This window comes from Carcharhinus amblyrhynchos, chromosome 14 (assembly GCF_965287045.1).
Source record: "Carcharhinus amblyrhynchos chromosome 14, sCarAmb.v2.hapA, whole genome shotgun sequence".
NCBI classification, from domain to species: Eukaryota; Metazoa; Chordata; class Chondrichthyes; order Carcharhiniformes; family Carcharhinidae; genus Carcharhinus; species Carcharhinus amblyrhynchos.
In genome coordinates, this window is record NC_137337.1 from 47,701,924 (window position 1) to 47,723,048 (window position 21,125).

At 39.3% G+C, this 21,125-nt stretch overlaps 1 protein-coding gene across 6 annotated transcripts in view; it reads right to left on the reverse strand.

Annotated features, from left to right (window-relative positions):
- The window catches only part of ralgapa1 (Ral GTPase activating protein catalytic subunit alpha 1), a 247,344-nt gene that overhangs the window by 187,871 nt on the left and 38,348 nt on the right, over positions 1 to 21,125 (reverse strand). For 5 of the 6 annotated variants that reach the window (XM_080202821.1, XM_080202820.1, XM_080202817.1 and 2 more), the window contains exons 4-10: positions 18,420 to 18,477; positions 15,852 to 15,895; positions 12,290 to 12,467; positions 8,791 to 8,906; positions 5,226 to 5,364; positions 2,474 to 2,682; positions 2,118 to 2,354 (exon numbers count right to left, since the gene is read on the reverse strand). In XM_080202821.1, the coding sequence (XP_080058947.1) occupies positions 2,118 to 2,354; positions 2,474 to 2,682; positions 5,226 to 5,364; positions 8,791 to 8,906; positions 12,290 to 12,467; positions 15,852 to 15,895; positions 18,420 to 18,477 (981 nt within the window). The remainder of the gene's footprint in view (positions 1 to 2,117; positions 2,355 to 2,473; positions 2,683 to 5,225; positions 5,365 to 8,790; positions 8,907 to 12,289; positions 12,468 to 15,851; positions 15,896 to 18,419; positions 18,478 to 21,125) is intronic. The other variant, XM_080202818.1, reaches the window with a different exon arrangement.

The window sequence follows — 21,125 nt, forward strand, 5'->3', positions numbered from 1 at the left end:
TCTTTGGTGGGATGTGGGCATTACTCACAAGGCTTGGGTAAGACCATCTGTTAGAGAATCAGTGCAGATATGAAAAGCTGTTGAAGCTTTTTATTTTGCTCATATCAAGATGGATTTGTCAAAGAGAATAACAATTTATACTGTATGAGGGTGCTGATTGGTGAGTGGACTCTGGTAAGTTGTTGCCATGGAGAATGCCCAGGCATTTACTACGATGCTTTTTGTCTAAATTCAAAAAAGGCAGGTCAAGCCTCAATTGGTCACAGTATTGCAATGCAATACAGTAGGGAATCGCTGACCCCAAGCTTTTGTTCAGTTGAAAAAGATGCAATGCATGGATGTGTTCTTCCTGTTTGAAAAATGTGCATATATACAGCTTCCAGCACACACAAGTAAGCCACACTGCGAGGCCAACTGATAATCTTAAACTGGTTGTTAGTCTTAGCAATCAGTATTGTTTGGTAAGTGTTGTTCGATCAGGGAATCACATCTAAATGTTGGATGCTACGTTCTGAGTACAATCTATTGCAAACAACAAAAGAGACCATAGAAGCCACAGAAGAACTACAGCAGGTTACAATGCTTCAGGTGTGGATCCAGATATTTTTTAAATGAGTTGAGGATTTCTGACTCAACCACCAGTCTGAACAACGATATCCAGACACCCACCATCCTTTGGGTGAAAAGGTTTTTCATAATATTCCTTCCAATCCTTCTACTGATCACCTTAAATCTGTGCCCCAACAATTTATCCATCAGCTAGGGAAAATATGTGTACTCTAAATATCTAGGTCCCTATAAATTTGTACACCTCACCCCTCAGGCTCCTTTGATCTCAAGGAAAATAACCCTAACCAACCTAAACTTTCCTCACAGCTGCAATTTTCCAGCCCTGGCAACATTCCTGTAAATCTCTTCTGTACTCCCTCCACAGCAATTATGCCTTTCTTGTGATGTGGTAAGTAAGACTGTACACAAAACTCTAGCTGTGCTTTATTCTAAGCAGCACTTTATTCGGTTCCAGCATTACTTACCTGGTTTTGTATTTTTATACCTTGTGTAATGTAGGAAAGCATTCTATATGCTTTCTTTACTAGCTTATCCACCTGTCCCATCACCTTCAGGGGCCTGTAACTATGCATTCCGATGTCTCTTGTACAACCTCTCTTGTTATTTTCCTGTTTACTGAGTGTCCCTTGTTTTGTTTGCCCTCCCCAAATACATTACCTCACATTTCTTTGAATTGAATTCCATTTGCCATTTTTCCACCCACTCAACCAAAGCATTAATATAATTCTAGAATCCATAGCTATCCTCTTCACTGACAACCACACAAGCTGATTTTTGTGCCCTCTGCAAAATTCCTAGTCATGCCTCCCCCACTGAAGTCCAAATCATTAACATATATCACAAACAGCAAGGGACCCAACACTTGGCCCTGTGGAAGACCATTGGAAATCACTTTCCATTCACTGAAACATCTGCTGATCATTATCCTTTCTCTCTCGTCACTGAGCTAATTTTGGATCCAGCTCGCCATATTCCTCTGTATTGCATGGGCTTTTGCTTTTCTGAACAGTCTGCCACGGGGGACCTTGGTAAATGTTTTACTAAAATCCATGTAAACAGTATCAACCACATATTACCCACCAGTCATTGGGATGCTTAAATTTGAGATTATCATTCAGGTTCACAGATCAGCTCACTTACATCTGCTAGAAGCAACATACATTCACTCATAGGGTACTGTCCTTTTCAAACCAGAAGAACATGTACATGCATTACGCATTTTTCAAGTGAAGAAAAGCTTTAGGGACAGCTACTCTCTGGTCCATTCTGCATGGCAATGCCTTGGCTAGAGTCAACCTGCAATAGTTTGAATTTTCACAAAAGGCTCAGCAGTTAACTGTTTTCTGGGCATTCTTCACTGCAACGCCTCTACCAATCAGAGCCCACTTGCCAACCAATCAGCATCTCTTCTTATGCAGTTTGACTTGTTGTTCCTTTTGAGATTTGGTATTCTTGCACACCTGTCCTGATGTGTTCAGGACGATGAGCTTCAACAGCGTATCTCAAGATCTGCACCACCAAGTGAGTATTTGAATATTAAAAATTACCTGTCGAAAAACCTCTGTAATAAAATTCACATTCTCTCTTGAGGAGTAGAAAACTTTGCGGACTATTTCCATATCTGTTAGATGCTCTTCATCAACACTACACAGACTAGATGAACTGGGCTCTCGCTCAGTTAAGGTGCTAGTGTTTGAATGGGATTGTTCCAGCTCCACATTGCCGTCCCCAGAGTCCACACGGCAGGAGCCCTCTTCACGGGCAGCCAAACCAGCAGCTGCTCTCTAGAGAAAGAAAATGATCTCCTTTAAAGAAAACCTGTTGTATTAGAAATCAAAAATCTAAAACCAATTCAAGAAAGTCAATTTTAATTAAAGGAATAAGCCTGCTTATGTTTACTCACCTGAATATTCTTTGGCACATTTTCACCTTCAACTCCAGGAATCTGAAGCCCTGGATTAGTTTTTGGTTCAAACCAGAAAGATACCAACCATCGGATGACAGAGACACGAGCAGACAAGAATGCGTCTTTAGTAGAATATGTTGTTTCGTTAGTCTCTGGGTCTTTTTTTGTCATAATATAACAGGGCTTTGATCTTAATTGTGGGACATCTATAAACAGGGAATTAAATAACAATTTTACTGAAATAATTGGAAAAACCTACGACAATACATTTACATGTTTTGTACTACTATTTTCCTCTGATCAGAGGTAAACGATAAAAATAGGAATAGGCCAAAATCAGCCCTTTGAGCACATTCCACCATTCAATTAGATCATGACTGCTCTGTACCACAACTACATTTACCCACCTTTGTTCCATATCCCTTTACAACTTTACCCAGCAAAAACCTATTTCATTATTAAAAAATTCAATTGATCCAGCATGAACAAAGCATGGGAACGTTCCAGATTTTCATTAGTCAATGTGGAAATGTGCTTTTTGACAAAAAAAACAAATCTCTGCTGTACTTGAACAAATACCTGAAATTTCACAAATACGTGAAGTTCCAAACAACTAGAAAATGATCAAGAAATTGTTGTTCCACTCCAATTACAATGATATCAAAAATAGTGCAACATAATTGTCACACACAGTCAAAATGTCAATTTTCGCATAACAACTGCAGGTATTGCTATTGAATTAAAATGCATCAAGTTCAATATACTTCCACCAGTCATTCTGGGAATTCAGCAAATGAGCTACAAAATATCCATCTTCCCATATCTGTTCATTTTGTTTGCATGTGGTCATAATTTTCATGTTTCATTATCACCTTTTAATTTAATTCTGCTCCCATTTACTCTTCAGCTATACATTTCTTCTTTTCTTCAATTCTTAGCAAGTTCCTTACTTCCAACTACAAATTGCCCCTCAAAAGTAAACTACAAAAAGTCTATAAATGTTTACATCAGAATTTTTCATTCATTAAAACACTGACACCTTGATATGAATATCTAGGACCTTCCAATGTCTTGTCCAAGTCAGGATTGGGAAAGGGGATATTGATTAAATTAATCTTGCTCTGTTATTTGCATGCAAGCAATTTGTAATAGGAATCAACGATGATCAAAAGTAGGAATCGTACAGGAAGAGATTCTGGCTTCTTCAAGGGGGGCAAATTACTCATCTAAGATCAGTTTATCAGCAGAAATTAGGGATTGAATTTGTAACTTTCATTTATATGACTTTGTTCAGCTGATTCAGAAAGTTCATCAGATGAATAGTTGTTTTGCGATCTGTCTTGGAACTGCAAGAAACACTAAAATATAAATGAACCACTGCACCCTGCCATCCCAGGTCCCTAAAAATGCGCTGCTATGCTCTTGCATGTACTTTTCTGCTCCAATTCTTACATGGTTCTTCCCAAACTCTTGCACAATAAGTGTATGCTTTAAACACAAAAAGAACTTTGAAGTAAAATTTTCAGAAATGGAGAATGACGACCACACAAGTGGTGGAGAGAAAACAAACCAAAGCTGATGTACTGAAAATTTGTTTTGCTCAGAATGCACAAGAATGGGGATTCACAAGATGCTGGACCAGTACTATATGCTTATAAAAGACAAAAGTCAGCAGGTTCAAGATCAGGAGTGACTCAGTTAATGGCCATCATAAACAATATGCAGAAAATGTCAAGATATTGGTAACAATGGGATAGGAGCACCCTGAACCCATCAGAGTTCAAAGGCATTGCACTTAGCTTACAGCACATGACTTACACCTTTTACACTCAAAAGCTGAAGTGTACATGGCATGGAAAAACCTGTTAAAATAACAGCTGTAGAAAATAGGGCACAGATGGACATATATGAAGAAAGGTTTCAGCACTTTTAATGTCATGGGAAAAGTTTCACCTATATTACAAGTCCAAAGAATAGGGTTATACGAAAAGAAAAATAAGTATAAGCCATTTCAATAATTCCTTAAAAATAACATTTTTTATTTGAACAGATAGCCTGCAACAGTCAAAATACTGTAATTGTAGGGCGATTGGAGAAAGTAGAGGAGTAGGCATAATTGGGCAAACCTCACAATGAAATATATGGCCTCTTCCTGCTTGGCTAGCTTCCACAGATCTTTGCAATGGACATGAAAATCAGGTTGTCTTATTTTCAAATCAAAATAAGCATTTCATGCAAAAGTACAGTTAGGAATTTTGAATGGTCCAGGAAAGCTGTTAAAAAGGGCTAAGTGATAATTTGAGCCATCTTTAACGAAGAAATGATAACATTTTAAAAAAGGTTATAATACTCAATTGTGATCTTAAAATACTTTCCATCAGTTGAAACAAGAAATGGACCAGTCACCATTCTCACTGACCATCACCCCTATAATGCAAGAGATCAAAATTTAAAGTTCCTATAATAACAAAGTAGCTTTGCCACAGAATCTCAGGCTGGGCCAATATTCCCCAGGCAAAATGCTCATATACATATTTTAATATGCTGCATTACCTTCAAGTACAAATGACGCACAAAAATATATATGAAGACGACCAGAATTAAGTATAAAACCACAACTGACACGTTAGTATAATTCCCATTGAGTGTGTTTCTAAACAACTATAACACATGCTGAACCCATTAAAAACATTACATACATCTGATTTTATGTACAAACATTCAGACAAACAAAAAGCTTTGTTTTTACCAAGTGTTGGATTAAACAAGCTGGTCTCCTTTGAGAAATTGGGGAATATGTGAGGCAGATAGTACTTCTTGAAATTTGCAAATAAGAATGCAAACCCTTTCTCCTGATTTTCTTTGTCTTTCCATTCTAATCCCTTTGCCTGCAAACAAAATTTATATAAAAGTTACTTAATTTATCACATTAATACACTCATCGATACTACACAGAACATAATAAAAAAACTTGTTTTTAAATTTTGTAACAACTCTGTGGAATATATACTGATTTTCATAATAAACACCAAATTAATTTGTCTAGACCTTCCATTGGAGATGGGATAGCATGCAATGACAAAGAAATTTAGTAAAGTTAACGACCAAGAGGTAGCACTAGATTGCAGTGTTTTTATCTGCAGCAAAATTCACCCAAAAAAATCAGCCAAATTAAGATAAAAGATTTCAGAATTTCAGGTAAAGATCACGTCCAGTGAGAGTTTCTGCAATCTTTAGCTCCATATTAAAAATCATTGCGCTAGAAGTGACCCTGCCCACAAAACCTGTTTACATACTCCACAAGACTAAATGAACTCACATTGAATGTTTCTGCTAATTGTATCCATTTGCAAGTTTTCAATGTGGTTCTTAAAATTAAGCCATTTTCCCCATACAGATACCAATAGGCATGTTTTTAAAGCTTTAAAACACAATTTCTTAAATTTAATAAACTGACTACTGTACACCACTAATAACTACCAATTACTGTATCATTTTGAAAATATTATTTACATCTGGTTACATTTAAGTGATGGATTTAATCACTTATTAAAATACATACTTCCCATAATAAACCCATTCCCAACTTCAAACTGCATTAAGTTACCACCAAATGTGTTTTAAAGCAAAATGTCACAAAAAAGTTAAGTTTCTGTTTGACAATGTATCAATTATTTTCAAAAGTGACTGGAAGGAAAACATTTCTCAAAATATATATCCTTGAACGCAACTTGAGCTCAGATTGTGCCCAAGATGAAAACCCCCATTTTTTCACTACTGGACTGAATGTTACATGCAAAGTTCCCATGCTTTTGCTGTGTTCTACAGCACACGTCAGTTCGAACCCATAGAATCCTTACAGAGCAGAAGGAAGCCACGTGACCCATCGAGTCTTCACCAACTCTCCAAAACAGAATCTTGCCTAGGCCCAAACCCCTGTCCTATCCCTGTTACCCCACCCATTTAATATGACTAATCCATCTAAACTACACGTTTGGACACTAAAGAGCAATTTAGGATGGCTAATCCACCTATATTGCTCAGCTTTGGACTGAGGGGAAAAATGGAAGCACTGGAGGAAACGCATGCAGACATTTGTGATTGAGGCCGGAATTGAATGCGGGTCTCTGACGCTGTGAGGCAGCCATGCTTACCACTCTGCTGCCGCACCGTCTGACAGTATTTTGGCAATACCACAGACTGAACAATGTAGGTCTAAAAATGTGATAAGTTATTACCATCAGTTCAAATGAATAAAACATGATCAGTTGGTAAAATATTTTTAAACTCCGGTTTGTGTATTCGGAGCAGACTTCAACAATATTTCCAGGATGAAGAGAAAGCATTTTTCGCAATCACAAATTGTGCTGAAAATAATTTTAGGAACTTGGAACTCCTAAATATCATAATATTCTTGCTCACCAAAATGATAGGGAGTGGGATAGCTTGATCTTGCTTGGCACAACATCGAGGGCCGACGGACCTGTACTATACTGTTCTATGTTCTAATTAACTAGGTGATATTAACAGTGCTTATCACTGTTTTGCTTTCTCATCATCCAAAAATATTTATCTACTATCAGAAAACAAGTGCAACAAACCCATCATTAGCAGTTATTGTACAAAAATTGATTATGTTTATTTTATGCAGTGATTTCTGGATGGTGAATGAGAAGCAAAAAGAAAACACAAGCTGTAATGAATAGATAATGCCTACGATATGCATTTTCTCTCTTTGGTAGTACTGTAACTAACTCTTGATTCCTCTCTCAGACTGACTCATGACTTGGCTCCCAACATAACTAAACATAACCCCTACATTTAGGGGTTATCTTTAGTTAGCTACAACTAACAGGCCTTTTCAATACCCTGCTCAAATGAATTTCTTCCAATTTTCCTTTTCAACTATACTTGATCAGCATTTTCTTTAAAGAAAGAATTACTCAAGAGTCCTATAAACAAAGAGAAATAAAACATAGCAACGAATTCACTCAAAGGGTGGTAAATCTCTGCCCATTGAAGTGGTGGAGGCTACCTCGCTAAATATTTTTAAGACGCGGGTTGATGGGTTTTTGATAAGCAAGGGGATTAAGGGTTATGGGGAGAGGGCGGGAATGTGGAACTGAGCCACGACAGATCAGCCATGATCTTATTGAATGGCGGGGCAGGCTCGAAGGGCTAGATGGCCTACTCATGCTCCTATTTCTTATGAATCATTGTTCTTTGCCCCATACCCCGAGGTTCATGGAGCATCCACTTTTTTTTGTCCCTTCTCCAAAAGGTCCACAGGATTCCCAAAGCTTCAAGAATAGATAAGTAGCCCTCCTTTAAAAATCTGGTTCCAGCTCATTACCCAGTGTTCTCTAACTTTCTGGAAACTTTTTTAAACTTGCTTGAACGTCATGGGGTTCCTTGCTCCGGCTCATTTTAAAACTGAGAAATAGATGAATAATGAAAATTGTGCTCAGATGTTGTTGTTTTCCAAAAACAAAGTTTGGATTTTAACATCCAAACAACAACTCAGCAATTCAATTCCCTAGGTTTCATTCTGAAAACACTTATCTTCAGATCTATTCTAGTTGTGTTATAGAGGATTATTAATTCTGCTTACAGCTCATGGCCTCAATTTGAAACAAGTAGTCCAAAGTTTTCCTTTTGATGAAGTTGCTTACAAGATATCCCCTGGTCACCACGATGCTGTTATCAGTTTGCACTTGGCCATTTACACCAGTAAACACGTTTCTCGGTTTACGCTACCAACAAAGTCAGGAGCCAAAGCAGATACAAGGACATTATTGCAGATACATGGGCATTCTTAGCCAGTAAGTTCCAATAGTATTGTACCTCATCTTAAAAACACAAGAAGTGCAATAGACGACATTAAAACAGCTGAAGTGATAAAACTGAAGTATCCAGGATAACCTGCTACATATCATTTACACTAACATTAAAATGCATAAATACTGTCCCTAGAAATAGTGGTGGTGGTGGTGGTGGGTGGGTGGGTGGGGGAGTGATGAAGGACCCAAATTGCTGAAAAAGGGCTCAACACAAGAAAGTTTGGAAACCACTGGTTCAAAGACAGAAAGAGTATAGAATGCATGCTATAAATTGAAATCAAGACCAACATTGGAAATATTTGGGATCAATGAGCCTTCCCAAAGTTTCTTTATTAGGAATTTAAAGAGGAAACTGAAAGTATTTGGAACAATTCCATGCATTGACTAAAATACAGTTATTAGTTTGGTGTTTTAGTAATTAGACTTGAGGCCTATTAATAAGGATGAGTAGGGTTAGTACAATAAAGTGGCTACCTGGATTACCATATATTTTAGCAGCGCATCAAGAAAGTAGCTCGTAAGATCATCTTGTCCTTTGTCTCCAGACTGTGGGGGTACAAGGGGAGTGATTTCTTCTGGAGTGACTTGAGCTGTCAGATAAATGTAGAAACACAACACTGATCATATATCAGAAACACCTTCGTAGAATACATTCTGTTTAAGGACAAGAATATTATACTCTTAAATTTTCACCAACATACATCTGTCTCATAACATTGGTTTATTCACTATGATGCCAGTGAGAAAGACACACACATTTATATCTGGCTTTATACTATGACTAATGCACAAGTAATGTGTGCCTTTATGACTCCCCTCCTTGGTGATCTTAATAGTCAATTTTTATGGATTGGTACAAAGTGCTCAACGAGCAACTTATCTAAAATCAAGTCAATTTATTTACATCAACAAAAACCCAAATTTGCCACATTAATGTAACAATGTCTCAGAGTTTTAAGGCAGTATTTATAAAACTAAACATTGAGCCACACAAGGAGTTAGGATAAATAATCAAAAGTTTGCTTGAAGGAGAAGGTTTTAAGGAATTTCTTAAAAGGAAGATGATGGAGTCAGAGGTTCAGGGAGGAAATTCAAGAACTTAGGTAAAAATATTAGATGCACAAAGGGCCAGAATTAGAGAAACACAGATCTTGGAGGGATGCAGAGCTGGAGGAAGTTAGAGATGGGAGGGCAAGATTATGGAGTGATAAGAGTTTAAAATTGTCACACTGCTGGACTAGGAGCTAATGTAGGTCAGTGAGTACAAGGGTAATGGTTGAATGAGTCTTGGTGCAAATTAGAATATGCACAGAAAAGTTTGGATGAGCTCAAGTTTATGGAGGATAGAAAATGGGAGGCTGGTCAGAACATTGGAATAGTCAAGTCTGGAAATAACAAAATAACGCATGAGGGTTTACAGTAGCATCAGTTATAGAGGTGGAAATAGGCTGTCATGGTGCAGATACATGTACGGGAGTTCACCCTAGGGTCAAATGGGACATCAAGGTTGTGAATGGTTTCTGACTTAGGTTAATCTGGTTGAACCTCATGTAGTACTAGAGCAAGGATAATCTTGGCAGCTACAGAACATACATTGCCAGGGACAAAAGACATTGGCTTCAATCTGCTCAATATTTCGCTGGGTCCATTACTTATATAATCATAGCCAGAAAGCCAAGTGAAGTTTTGTACCTGAAGGGAAAGGGTTAATGGATTTTGTACCTAGAATATGTCACAAACATAACCCTTCATCATGACTGATCTTCTCAAGCTTACATTGCTCCTGGCATTAATACAAGTTATTTGTTCATGTGTCACATGCTTTAACTCTCATTTTTATAAAGACAGATATTTAATGTGGCTGTTATTTCATAGACTTTGCAAATCTTACCTATTTGTGTTAGTTGGACATCATTACACAGATGGTAGTTTACAATACCGGCTTTTGACAGCTGCTGATGGCAGATCGCGATACCGGCTTTTAACAGGAAGAATCCTGCTGGGACAGCTGCGATCGCACAAGTAACTTCAAAGACAGGGATGCCGGTACTGCTGCAGAAAGGTTTTGAATCGTGACCGTGTGTCACGACTGCAGCTGCCAGCTGGACTGTAAATTGTGATTAACTCTGGGGCTGCATCACAACCCAGGAAGGAAGAACTGGAGGTCTGGCAGGAATTGGAACTTTGAATCGTGATTCCTGCTGGAGCTCATGATGTATAAATGCCCACTTGTGTTTGTATTCAATGAGAAGTCTGTAGTCCTACTTCTCTCAAAATTCTGGAATAAACCCCAGAATTTTGAAATAAAATCCACTGTATTTTGACTCACTAATGTATTATTTGAGGTATTATTTTACTGACAACACAAACATGATGTTTCTTCCTATTCTTGCATCATTAGCAGGGTACATTCTTTACCCCCTCATTTCTCATCCACATGCTGCCACTTGGCAACAATATCATAAAGCACAGCTTTAATTTTCACATGTGCTGAAGACACTTAGCTCTGTCGCACCACCAGCTCTCTTGACTCCTTCCATGTTGTCAAGTTGTCAAACTGCTTATTGACATCCAGAACCGAACAAGAAATTTCCTCAAATTAAATATTGGGAAATCCAACAGTCTTCTGTCCCCACTACAAATGCTGTTCCCTAGTTACCATTCCAATCCTCTCCCTGGCAACTGTGACAAATTCGGACTACTTCAAGCTTGTTGACATACTTTAGCCCCAAGATGAGCTTCCAGCCACATACCCCTACCCAGGCCGCTTATTTGCCTCCCTATCATACAGTTTTTTCCCCCATCTCAGGTCATCTGGTCAATTCCTCAGCCATGCCCCCATTACCTCAGGCCTTGACTATTCTAGTGCACTTCTGACTGGTTTCTCACTTTCTGTCCTATGAGGTTGTCCAAAACTCTGCTGCCCAAGGCCTAGCATGCATCAAATCCTATTCGCCTAGACCTGTGTCAGCTCCTGATCAAGCAATGTCTGGGTTTTAAAATCTCATCTTTGTTTTCAAACCCCTCCACGGCCATGTCCCTCTCTATCTTTGTGATTTCCTTCAACCCTATAACTCTGAAATCTCTGCACTCATCTAACTCTGATCCCTTCAGCATCCACAATTTCAAATCACTTCAACATTGGCACACTTAGTTACATTTTAGAGAAAGGTCAACTTAATATATGGTAGGTCCATTCAGAAATCTTAATGGCAACAAGGCAGAGGCTGTTCGTGAGTCGGTTGATATGTGACCTCAGACTTTTGTATTTTTCTCCCGATGGATAAAGGGAAAGAGAGTATGTCCAGGGTGTGTGGGGCCCTCGATTATGTTGGCTGCTTTTCCGAAGCAGCGGGAAGTATAGACAGAATCAATGGATAGGAGGCCACAAGCTCTGGAATTCCCTCTATCTCGTTTTCCTCCTTCAAGTACTCTTATACAAAATTAAAACATGAATATTTGAGGCACTGTAAGAAGCTATTAGCATTTTTCCAAATTAGAATTTTCAACTTTTTGTCATAGAAGAATCAGGGTGCGGTGTTAAATTAAATTAAGTTTAAAATAAAATAATTTAGCAGCCTGCTCCTAGCAGACAGAAAGAAAAGGTACATGGACTTCTTTCAGCTTAAACAAAGTAAATGACAGTCATTCGCTGATTTATTCCTCTAGGCAATGCTCTGTCAAACATGCACCCTGGACATACTCTCTTTCCCTTCTTCCATCGGGAGAAAAATACAAAAGTCTGAGGTCACATATCAATCGACTCAAGAACAGCCTCTGCCTTGTTGCCATTAAGATTTCTGAATGGACCTACCGTATATTAAGTCGACCTTTCTCTAATTGTAATATAATTGTGCAATTACATAACACTATGAAGCATTATTTCATTTATGTCGACTGAAATATGGCATTTACAAATGTATTATTATTGCACAGCAATTGGAAGAAGAAACAAAACATGTCCAGTTCTTACTTTCATGAAGATGAAGTGGGGAATTAATCAGATTGTCCAGTGTTCGAGGCCCCTGCTCTGAAGGCAGAGGGGGAAAACCAGGAATAAGGCAGGCAAAAATCAGCAGCTGTTCTTCAGTGCAATTGTGTTGGAGTGCTTGCATCCATAACAAAAAGAGACGTACACCTTCTCTTCTAATCTATTTAAAAATTTAAAAGTTACTGATGAAAACTCTGTTAAATACTTTTTTATTCACCATATCGCTAATAAAATTTAATATCATAATTAACAGTTAAAAAATGTTAAATCCACTGTTGCTTATGTAACTAAGTATTTTCATGATGTGGAGTTGCCAGCGTTATGGAGTAGGCACAGTAATTAGTCTCACAACACCAGGTTAAAATCCAAAAGATTTATTTGGTAGCAGAAGCTTTTGGAATGCCACTCCTTCATCTGGTGAGTGCAGGATTTGTTTCACAAATAGGGGATATATAAACACAAACTCGATTACAAGACAATGATTGGAATGCGAGTCTTTACAGGTGCAGACAATGTGAGTGGTGAGAGGATTAAGCACAGGTTAAAGAGATGTGAATTGTCTTCAGCCGACCGGTGGACCAGTGTTGCGCCGAGCAGTGGAACCAATCTAATGACCCTCTAACCTAAACTATTCCAATGTTATCTATATGCCTATCCACTGACCATTTGAACGCCCTTAAAGTTGGCGAGTCCACAACTGCTGCAGGCAGGGCATTCCACACCCTTACTACCCTCTGAGTAAAGAACCTACCTCTGACATCTGTCCTATAATTACCACCCCTTAATTTAAAGCTATGTCCCCTCGTGTTAGCCATCTCCATCCGAGGAAAAAGGCTCTCACTGTCCACCCTATCTAATCCTCTGGTCATTTTATATGACTCTATTAAGTCACCTCTTAACTTTCTTCTAATGAAAACAGCCTCAAGTCCCTCAGTCTTTCCTCATAAGACCTTTCCACCATAGCAAGCAACACCCTCTGCACCCTTTCCAATGCTTCCACATCCTTCCTACAATGCGGCAACCAGAACTGTACACAATACTCCAAGCGTGGCCGCACCAGAGTTTTGTACAGCAGCAACATGATCTCATGGCTCCGAAACTCAATCCCTCTACCAATAAAAGCTCACACACCATATGCTTTCTTAACAACCCTATCAATCCGGTTGCCAAATTTCAGGGATCTACACACATGGACACCGAGATCTTTCTGTTCATCCACACTACCAAGTAACTTGCCATTAGTTCAGTACTCTGTATTCCTGTTACTCTTTCCAAAGTGAATCACTTCACACTTTTCCACATTGAACTCCATTTGCCACCTCTCAGCCCTGCTCTGCAGCTCATCTATGTCCCACTATAACCTGCAACATCCTTCCACACTGTCCACAAGTCCACTGACTTTAGTGTCATCCGCAAATTTACTAACCAATCCTTCTATGCCCTCATCCAGTGGCCCCAAAACAGATCCTTGCAGTGCACCATTAGTAACTGAACTCCAGGATGAACATTTCCCATCAACCACCACACTCTGTCTTCTTACAGCTTGCCAATTTCTGATCCAAACCGCAAAATCACCCTCAATCCTATGCCTCCATATCTTCTGTAATAGCTTAACGTGGGGCACGTTATCAAATGCTTTACTGAAATCCATGTACACCACATCAACTGCTTTACCCTTATCTACCTCTTTGGTCGCCTTCTCAAGGAGCTCAATAAGGTTTGTGAGGCACGACCTACCCTTCACAAAACAGTGTTGACTGTCCCTAATCAAATTATTCCTTTCTAGATGATTATAAATTCTCTCTCTTATAATCCTTTCCAAAACTTTGCCCACAACAGAAGTAAGGCTCACTAGTCTGTAATTCCCAGGGTTGTCTCTACTCCCCTTATTGAAACAAGGGGACAACATTTGCTATCCTCCAGTCTTCTGGCACTAATTCTGTAAACAATGACGACCTAAAGATCAAAGCCTAAGGCTCTGCAATCTCCTCCCTAGCCTCCCAGAGAATCCTAGCATAAATCCTATCTGGCCCAGGGGGCATATCTATTTTCATATTTTCCAGAATTGCTAACACCTCCTCCTTATGAGCCTCAATCCCATCTAGTCTAATAGCCTGTGTCTCAGTATTCTCCTCAACACCATTGTCTTTTTCCTGTGCGAATACTGATGAAAAATATCCATTTAGCGCCTCTCCTATCTCTTCGGACTCCACGCACAACTGCCCACTACTGTCCATGACAGGCCCTAATCTTACCCTAGTCATTCTTTTATTCCCAATATACTTAAAGAAAGCTTTAGGGTTTTCATTGACCCTAACTACCAAAGACTTCTCATGTCCCTTCTTAGCTCTCTCTTTAGGCCCTTCCTGGCTAACTTGTAACTCTCAAGCGCCCTAACTGAGCCGTCACATCTCATCTTGACATAAGTCTCCTTCTTCCTCTTCACAAGAGATTCAACTTCTTTAGTAAACCACTGTTCCCTCACTTGACCACTTCCTCTCTGCCTGACAGGTACATACTCATCAAAAACATGAAGTAGCTGTTCCTTGAACAAGCTCAATTATGCCCATCCCCTGTAGTTTCCTTCCACATCCTACATCTCGTCTAATCGCCTCATAATTTCCTTTCCCCCAGCTATAACTCTTGCTCTGCGGTATGTACGTATCACTTTCCATCACTAATGTAAATGTAATCACATTGTGGTCACTATAACCGAAGTCTTCACCTACCTCCAAATCAGGCTTGGTTCATTAGCCAGTACCAAATCCAATGTGGCTTCGCCTCTTGTCGGCCTGTCTACATACTGTGTCAGGAAATCCTCCTGCACACACGGAGAGTCTGATGGTGGGATGGAAGTTGTTGATGTCATCGTGTAGTTGTTTCAGTGATTTTCCAAGGCGGCCTTCATGGCACACAATGCAGAATTGCTGAGCAGAAATTGATAGTCAAGTTCTGCACACAAGGCCTCAACCAGGATCTTGGGTTCATGTTGCACCAGCTGTAACCCCCACCACTTGCCTGGGCTTGAAAAATCTCACTAACATATCTGGCTGGAGACAAATCACACCTCTTTAATCTGTGCTTAACTCTCTCTCCACTCACATTGTCTGCACCTGTTAAGACTTGCATTCCAACCATTATCTTGTAATTGAGTGTGTGTCTATATATGCCCTGTTTGGGAAACAAATCCAGCACTCACTTGATGGAGCAGCGCTCCAAAAGCTTGTGCTACCAAATAAACCTGTTGGACTTTAACCTGTTGTTACGAGGCTACTTATTGTAAGTATTTAAAGCACAGTATAAAAGACTGAACATCCCCAAAGGTGCCACATTTATGTTCCTTTAAAAATAATTTCAAAACATGTTTAAAATAGCACAGAAGTAACCAATCTTTGAGGACTGCAAAATGATCCTGGGATAAGTAAATCTTTGGATAAATAATATAGTAAACCAAGATAAAATAAAATACATACAAAAAAATGCATACTGGGTTTCAGGATTTCTAATGATGTTGTAAAAGGTTTGTTTAAAAAAAATGCATAACCTTCAATGAGTTCCCAACATGAAGGAGCTTCTTTAAAATCAAGCCTGCAAAGAAAACAACAACACTTATAACATTGAAAAATATATAATGGTAACAGTATAGCAGTATAGTTTGAGGATAACATGTCTGAGCTCTCAGTCAAACTTGGTAAATTCTTATTATCAAGTTCTTGGCATTCTCTTATTACTCTTGGTGATCTTCATATCCCATGACATACTTTTATTGCCAAAAGGAAAAAGAGAGAACACCGTTTTATTTAAAATTTTGCACTATTATTGTTTTATATATCTCAATTACCCTTTCTTTTCACATTACTGAACTTATTTTGTACTGAAGGCTTGATCCAGGCATTTTCAGAGCACATAATCTTCAAACAGAAAATAAAAACGAACATGTCCACACCGTGATTTTTCTCAGCAAATTATTAGCCATAAAAGACTTCTGTTCTAGAATACAGTTCATCAATAGATGGGATGTCACCATTCAGAGCACTTGGATGGAAATACAGGGGAGACAGTGATGTAGTGGTATTGTCACTGAACTTGTAATCCAGACATCCAAGGTAATGCTCTGGGGACCTGGGCTCGAATCCCATCATGGCACACAGCAAAATTTGAATTCAGTAAAAATCTGGAATTTAAAAAGTCTAATGATAACCATGAAACCATTGTCAATTGTTGTAAAAACCTACCTGGTTCACTAACATCCTTTAGGGAAGGAAATCTGCTGTCCACAAATGGTCTGGTCTACATGCATCTCCAGATCCACAGCAATGTGGTTAAAATGCTGGCTAAACCAGCTATGCCCACATCCCATGAACAAATAAAAAAAACTTACCAGGACAGTTAATCACTGAAAAAGGTGGATGGGGTAAATCCTGATAATAAAGGATAACGTAAGTAAAATAGTGAGGAAGGATCATGGCTCAAAGAGTAGGAAGAATAAACAATATAGGCCAAGATAAGAAATATCAAGGGCCAGAAAGTGCTATGGGAGTAATAAATGGTTCTCCAAACTGTAGCTAGAGTATTAAGCAAGACACAAGAGAAGTTTGTAACAAACACAACACAACAATTGTGCGGGGCGCTAGTTTAGAAGACACGTTCATGGAATGCATTCAAGACAGTTTCCCATAACAAGCAAACATGTAACCGATCAGGGAAGTTTAAAACCAGCATTTTATGTACTGAGACATAGTGAATTAGAAATTGCACAGTAAAGAATCCTCTAGAAGGAGTAAATACAAAATACGTTGGATTTCAGTGACTGACAACGTACATGAGTCTAAAACTAGGGCACTGATCTCAAGTAAAGAAAATTACAAGTTATGACTGTGAATAAGTCAATGGCAGACTAAAGACCTATTTCATTAATCTTGATGGACCTAAATGCCGTTGAGAAATAGAAGTTCTACAAGAACAGTGATCCATCTGTTTGCAAGGTACAACAATAGTATTGAATTGAAAGAATGATAGTATCCCCGCAGTGCAGAAAATGGCCACTCAGCCTGCACCAACCCCCCCCCAAAAGAGCATCTCATATTGCAGTCCATATAATGTTGGTACACCCAAAGTAAGATTAGGGAGGGAGATTCAGGACAGGCTGGATCTATGCCGGCTCCGATTTCCTCGGTCCGTATGATACAGTTCCGAGTCAGAATGCAATTTGGTTTGGACGGGGGCATACAGGGCAGGGTGGAGTGATGTTGTTCCCATCAATGTTGTTCGCTCAGGCAGAAAGGAGTGGGCACACTTGTGAGACAGCAAGTGCAGGAGCACGCGCACAGGCGAGAGCACGCAAGCAACAAACAGTTCGGATGCGAGAATCCGAGTGAGCATGCGGGTATGAAAGACTGAGCAAGTGTGTGAGTCTGCTTTATGCCCAGTCTCCAGTTTCAAAATTCATCCTTACCACTACGTGCACCCATGCACATTCTGCACCCCCCGCTCCCTGCGCTGTCCACAACCAGGTACACTGACCTCTCATACTATGGTTATTTTTATTACTTAATCTTTAACATAATTTATTTCTTAGACTGTTTATTTGCTCAGCAACTGCTTTCCTCCAAAAATGTTTTTGTTGAAATTCAGTTTAATGTTGTGTCAAAATGTGCCCCCAATCCCCTAGTGAAAAAGGTTGGGCAAGCTGGTCTATACTGTGGTATTTAGCAAAAATGAGGTGGTCTCATTTAAACATACAAGATTCTTAAGGGATATGATTTACCTGTTTGGAGAGTGCAAAGCTAGGAGGTGTAATCTTGGAAAGTGGGCAGCATTTCGGATTGAAATGAGGAGCAATTTCTTCACTCTAAGAGCTACAAGACTTTGGGCCGATTGGGCAAGAAACTGAAATGGAGGTCATGAATCAGCCATAGTCATACTGAATAGCAGAGCAGGCTTGAGTCTTCAGGCCTGCTCCTGTTTCTATTTCTTGACTACTAACTCAATGTACTGTGCAATTTGTTGCCATTGTTCAGAACATCACATGCACAAACCTCTGAAAAGGGCAGTTAAAAATATATTTTTTAAAAACACTGTTACGATCAGCAAAGGAGGACTGTAAACTTACCTATGCTGTGGAACTGCCATCTGTTCTGAATTCGTTCTGGAAGATGTTGTAGAATTTTCTGTAAGAAAATATTGATTTCAATTTGCATCAAGGTTTGCAGTTAAAAAGAGATCAGACAACAAAAAGCAAAAAAGTTCCATATAAACTTAATATGTTTTTGCAAACAAGCGATGCAATTTTACTAAGAAAACTGCAGGGAGAGGCAGAAGTTTGGAGAACAATACTTTGTTCAAATTTAGTATTAACCTGCAGTTGCAAGAAATGAACTTATTCAAATGCAAATATGGCTGAAGGTTTTGATTGCCTGTTATATTTAAATGGAATTTATAAATGCATTTTTGTGCACAAGTTTGCAATTGTCGTACAAGTACAGGACAGTGCAAGTTGGATAAAACTTTAGAAATGCAACGTAACGGCATTTTAAACTTCTAGAATTGAGGGAACCATAAAAAGCAGCAAGTCATCAGCACAAGAAGGGCTAACCTCCTCTGTCTGTCGATTCAGAACCCAAATTGAGAAAAAATATCCATGCACGATATCACAGGGACACAGACAGGTTATCAGCTATTTTTCATTTATACTGTAGAAACAGGAGAACACTTACTGAAATAATATAAACACAAACAAGATGAGCTGCTCTGCCAAATTATTTGAAGCTAGTACTGCATGTGGCCTATTCCATTCCTTTGCATAAAATCTTGGTACAATTCACTTGGAAATATACCATTATTAGAAATGAGGGAATCTGGTAACCCATGAGTTGCAAAGATTTGGTGTAGCTTCTCTACGGTACTGGTGAGCTGTAATGTTGCTCATGATGTATATGTTTAACCACAATGCCTAAAAAATGTGACCCACGAAAGGACCTGCAAAATCCACAAGTCTCGACCAAGGACAATCAGGCCACTTCTGCAGCTGGTGGTGCGATCTTCTGGTTAAACTGAAATGCAGAGCAGGATTACACTTTTTTCACCAAATCCTGGTCCATATTAGGCCACCAACATACAACCCGGCTAAACTTTTCATTGACAACATGAATCTAATGGATTTCATCCATGACTTGGAAAGGACCAGGAGTTGGAACCATTCTTCTTGACCCCCACATCCATCCTGCACACTTAACGCATATTTGCACCTTGGATGAGGCTTCAACCCATCTTCTGATAGTTGGCCACCCTTCCATCAGAAATCTTTTAACTTGTGACACAATAGGATCCCTGTCTGCCCACTGCTTAACTTGCTTAGCACTGGACATTGGACGGGTCTCACTAGTAAGATAATTGTTTCAAACAGCCACAATACCTGGGTTGGCAAATCTAACAGAGGGAAAACTCAATATGGCTGCATTAGCATTGTCCTTCCCTGCTCTATACACGATACTGTACTGATATGCTGACAATGTCAGAGTCCAACACAGTATTCCTGCTGAGACTATGTGAGTAATACATTTTGACTTGCTGAAAATGCTCATGAATGGCTTCCAGTTGGTCCCCATGGTGAACTAATAGCCATAGAGGTACTGTTACATAATTACTGTTACATAATTTTAGTGCACAAATGACAGCTGGACCTTCTTTGTCCAATTGTGAATATCACTTTTCAGCCTTTGTTAGCGTCCCAGATGTAAAGCCAATGGATTTTTCAGACCCACCATCCATAACATGAGAAAGTGCTGCCGACACTGCGGAGCGAGGCATTACACAACAGAATTGCATTCTAATCAGTATTCTGTAAACCGTGTGTGCCTTTATATGCTCGGTTTGTGACCAGAACTCTCCACTCAACTGATGAAGGGGCAAACCCCGAAAGATAGTGGGTTTACTATGAAATAAACTTGTTGGACTTTAACCTGGTATTGAGAGACTTCTTACTGTGTTTACCCCAGTCCAACGTGGCATCTCCACATCAGGCTTTAGGTAGTCAGGAACTTAGTTACTCTCTGCAGAATACCTAGCCTCTAATCTTCTTTTGTAGTCACAGCATTTTTATAATTGGTCCAGTTCATGTTAATGGTAATCTCTAGTGGGGGAAAATTCAGCAAAGGTAATGCTCAGGATGTTATTGGGAGATGATTAGATTCCCCTTTTGTGGAGAATATTGGTAATGTACTTGTGAAGGGGGCTGGAGTGGGGGGGGGGTTGCCAGAATAGCACTGGAATAAAGAATGTCTGACTTATCCTGCATAAAAGGCTGGTATATCTTGGATCCATATGACAACCCATAACATTTGTTATTGGTGACTGAATTGAAGGGGAAGTTGCTCAAAAGGGGAAGAAATTCAACCAGGTTCAAGAGGGCACAAATAGATGAAGACTGCTTGGGCCTCCATTCAAGAGTTGTTGAGGGCTGAAAGTGGGAAAGAGATTGGATATCCATGGTGGAGAGACAATAGTTAGGACTAAGAAATTGGAAAGTGTAAAAGTGAGAGAGGGCATTGGGTGAGACAGATGTAGGCAAGAAGAAACTCTCTTTCCAGGTGAAATGACAACTTGTGTGCACTTCTTTCAATCTAATATAGTGTATTTGCTGCTCACAAATGTGATCTGCTCTACATCGGGGAGGGGAAACTCAGATTGGGAACACTTCTGTGCAGTCTACAAGTAGGTCCCCAAGATCCCAGTCTTGTCATTTTAATTCTCCCCCTTGGCCTTGTACTGACTGTTGTGTCTTCATATTTCTGTACTTCTGTATTGAAGCTCATTTCCC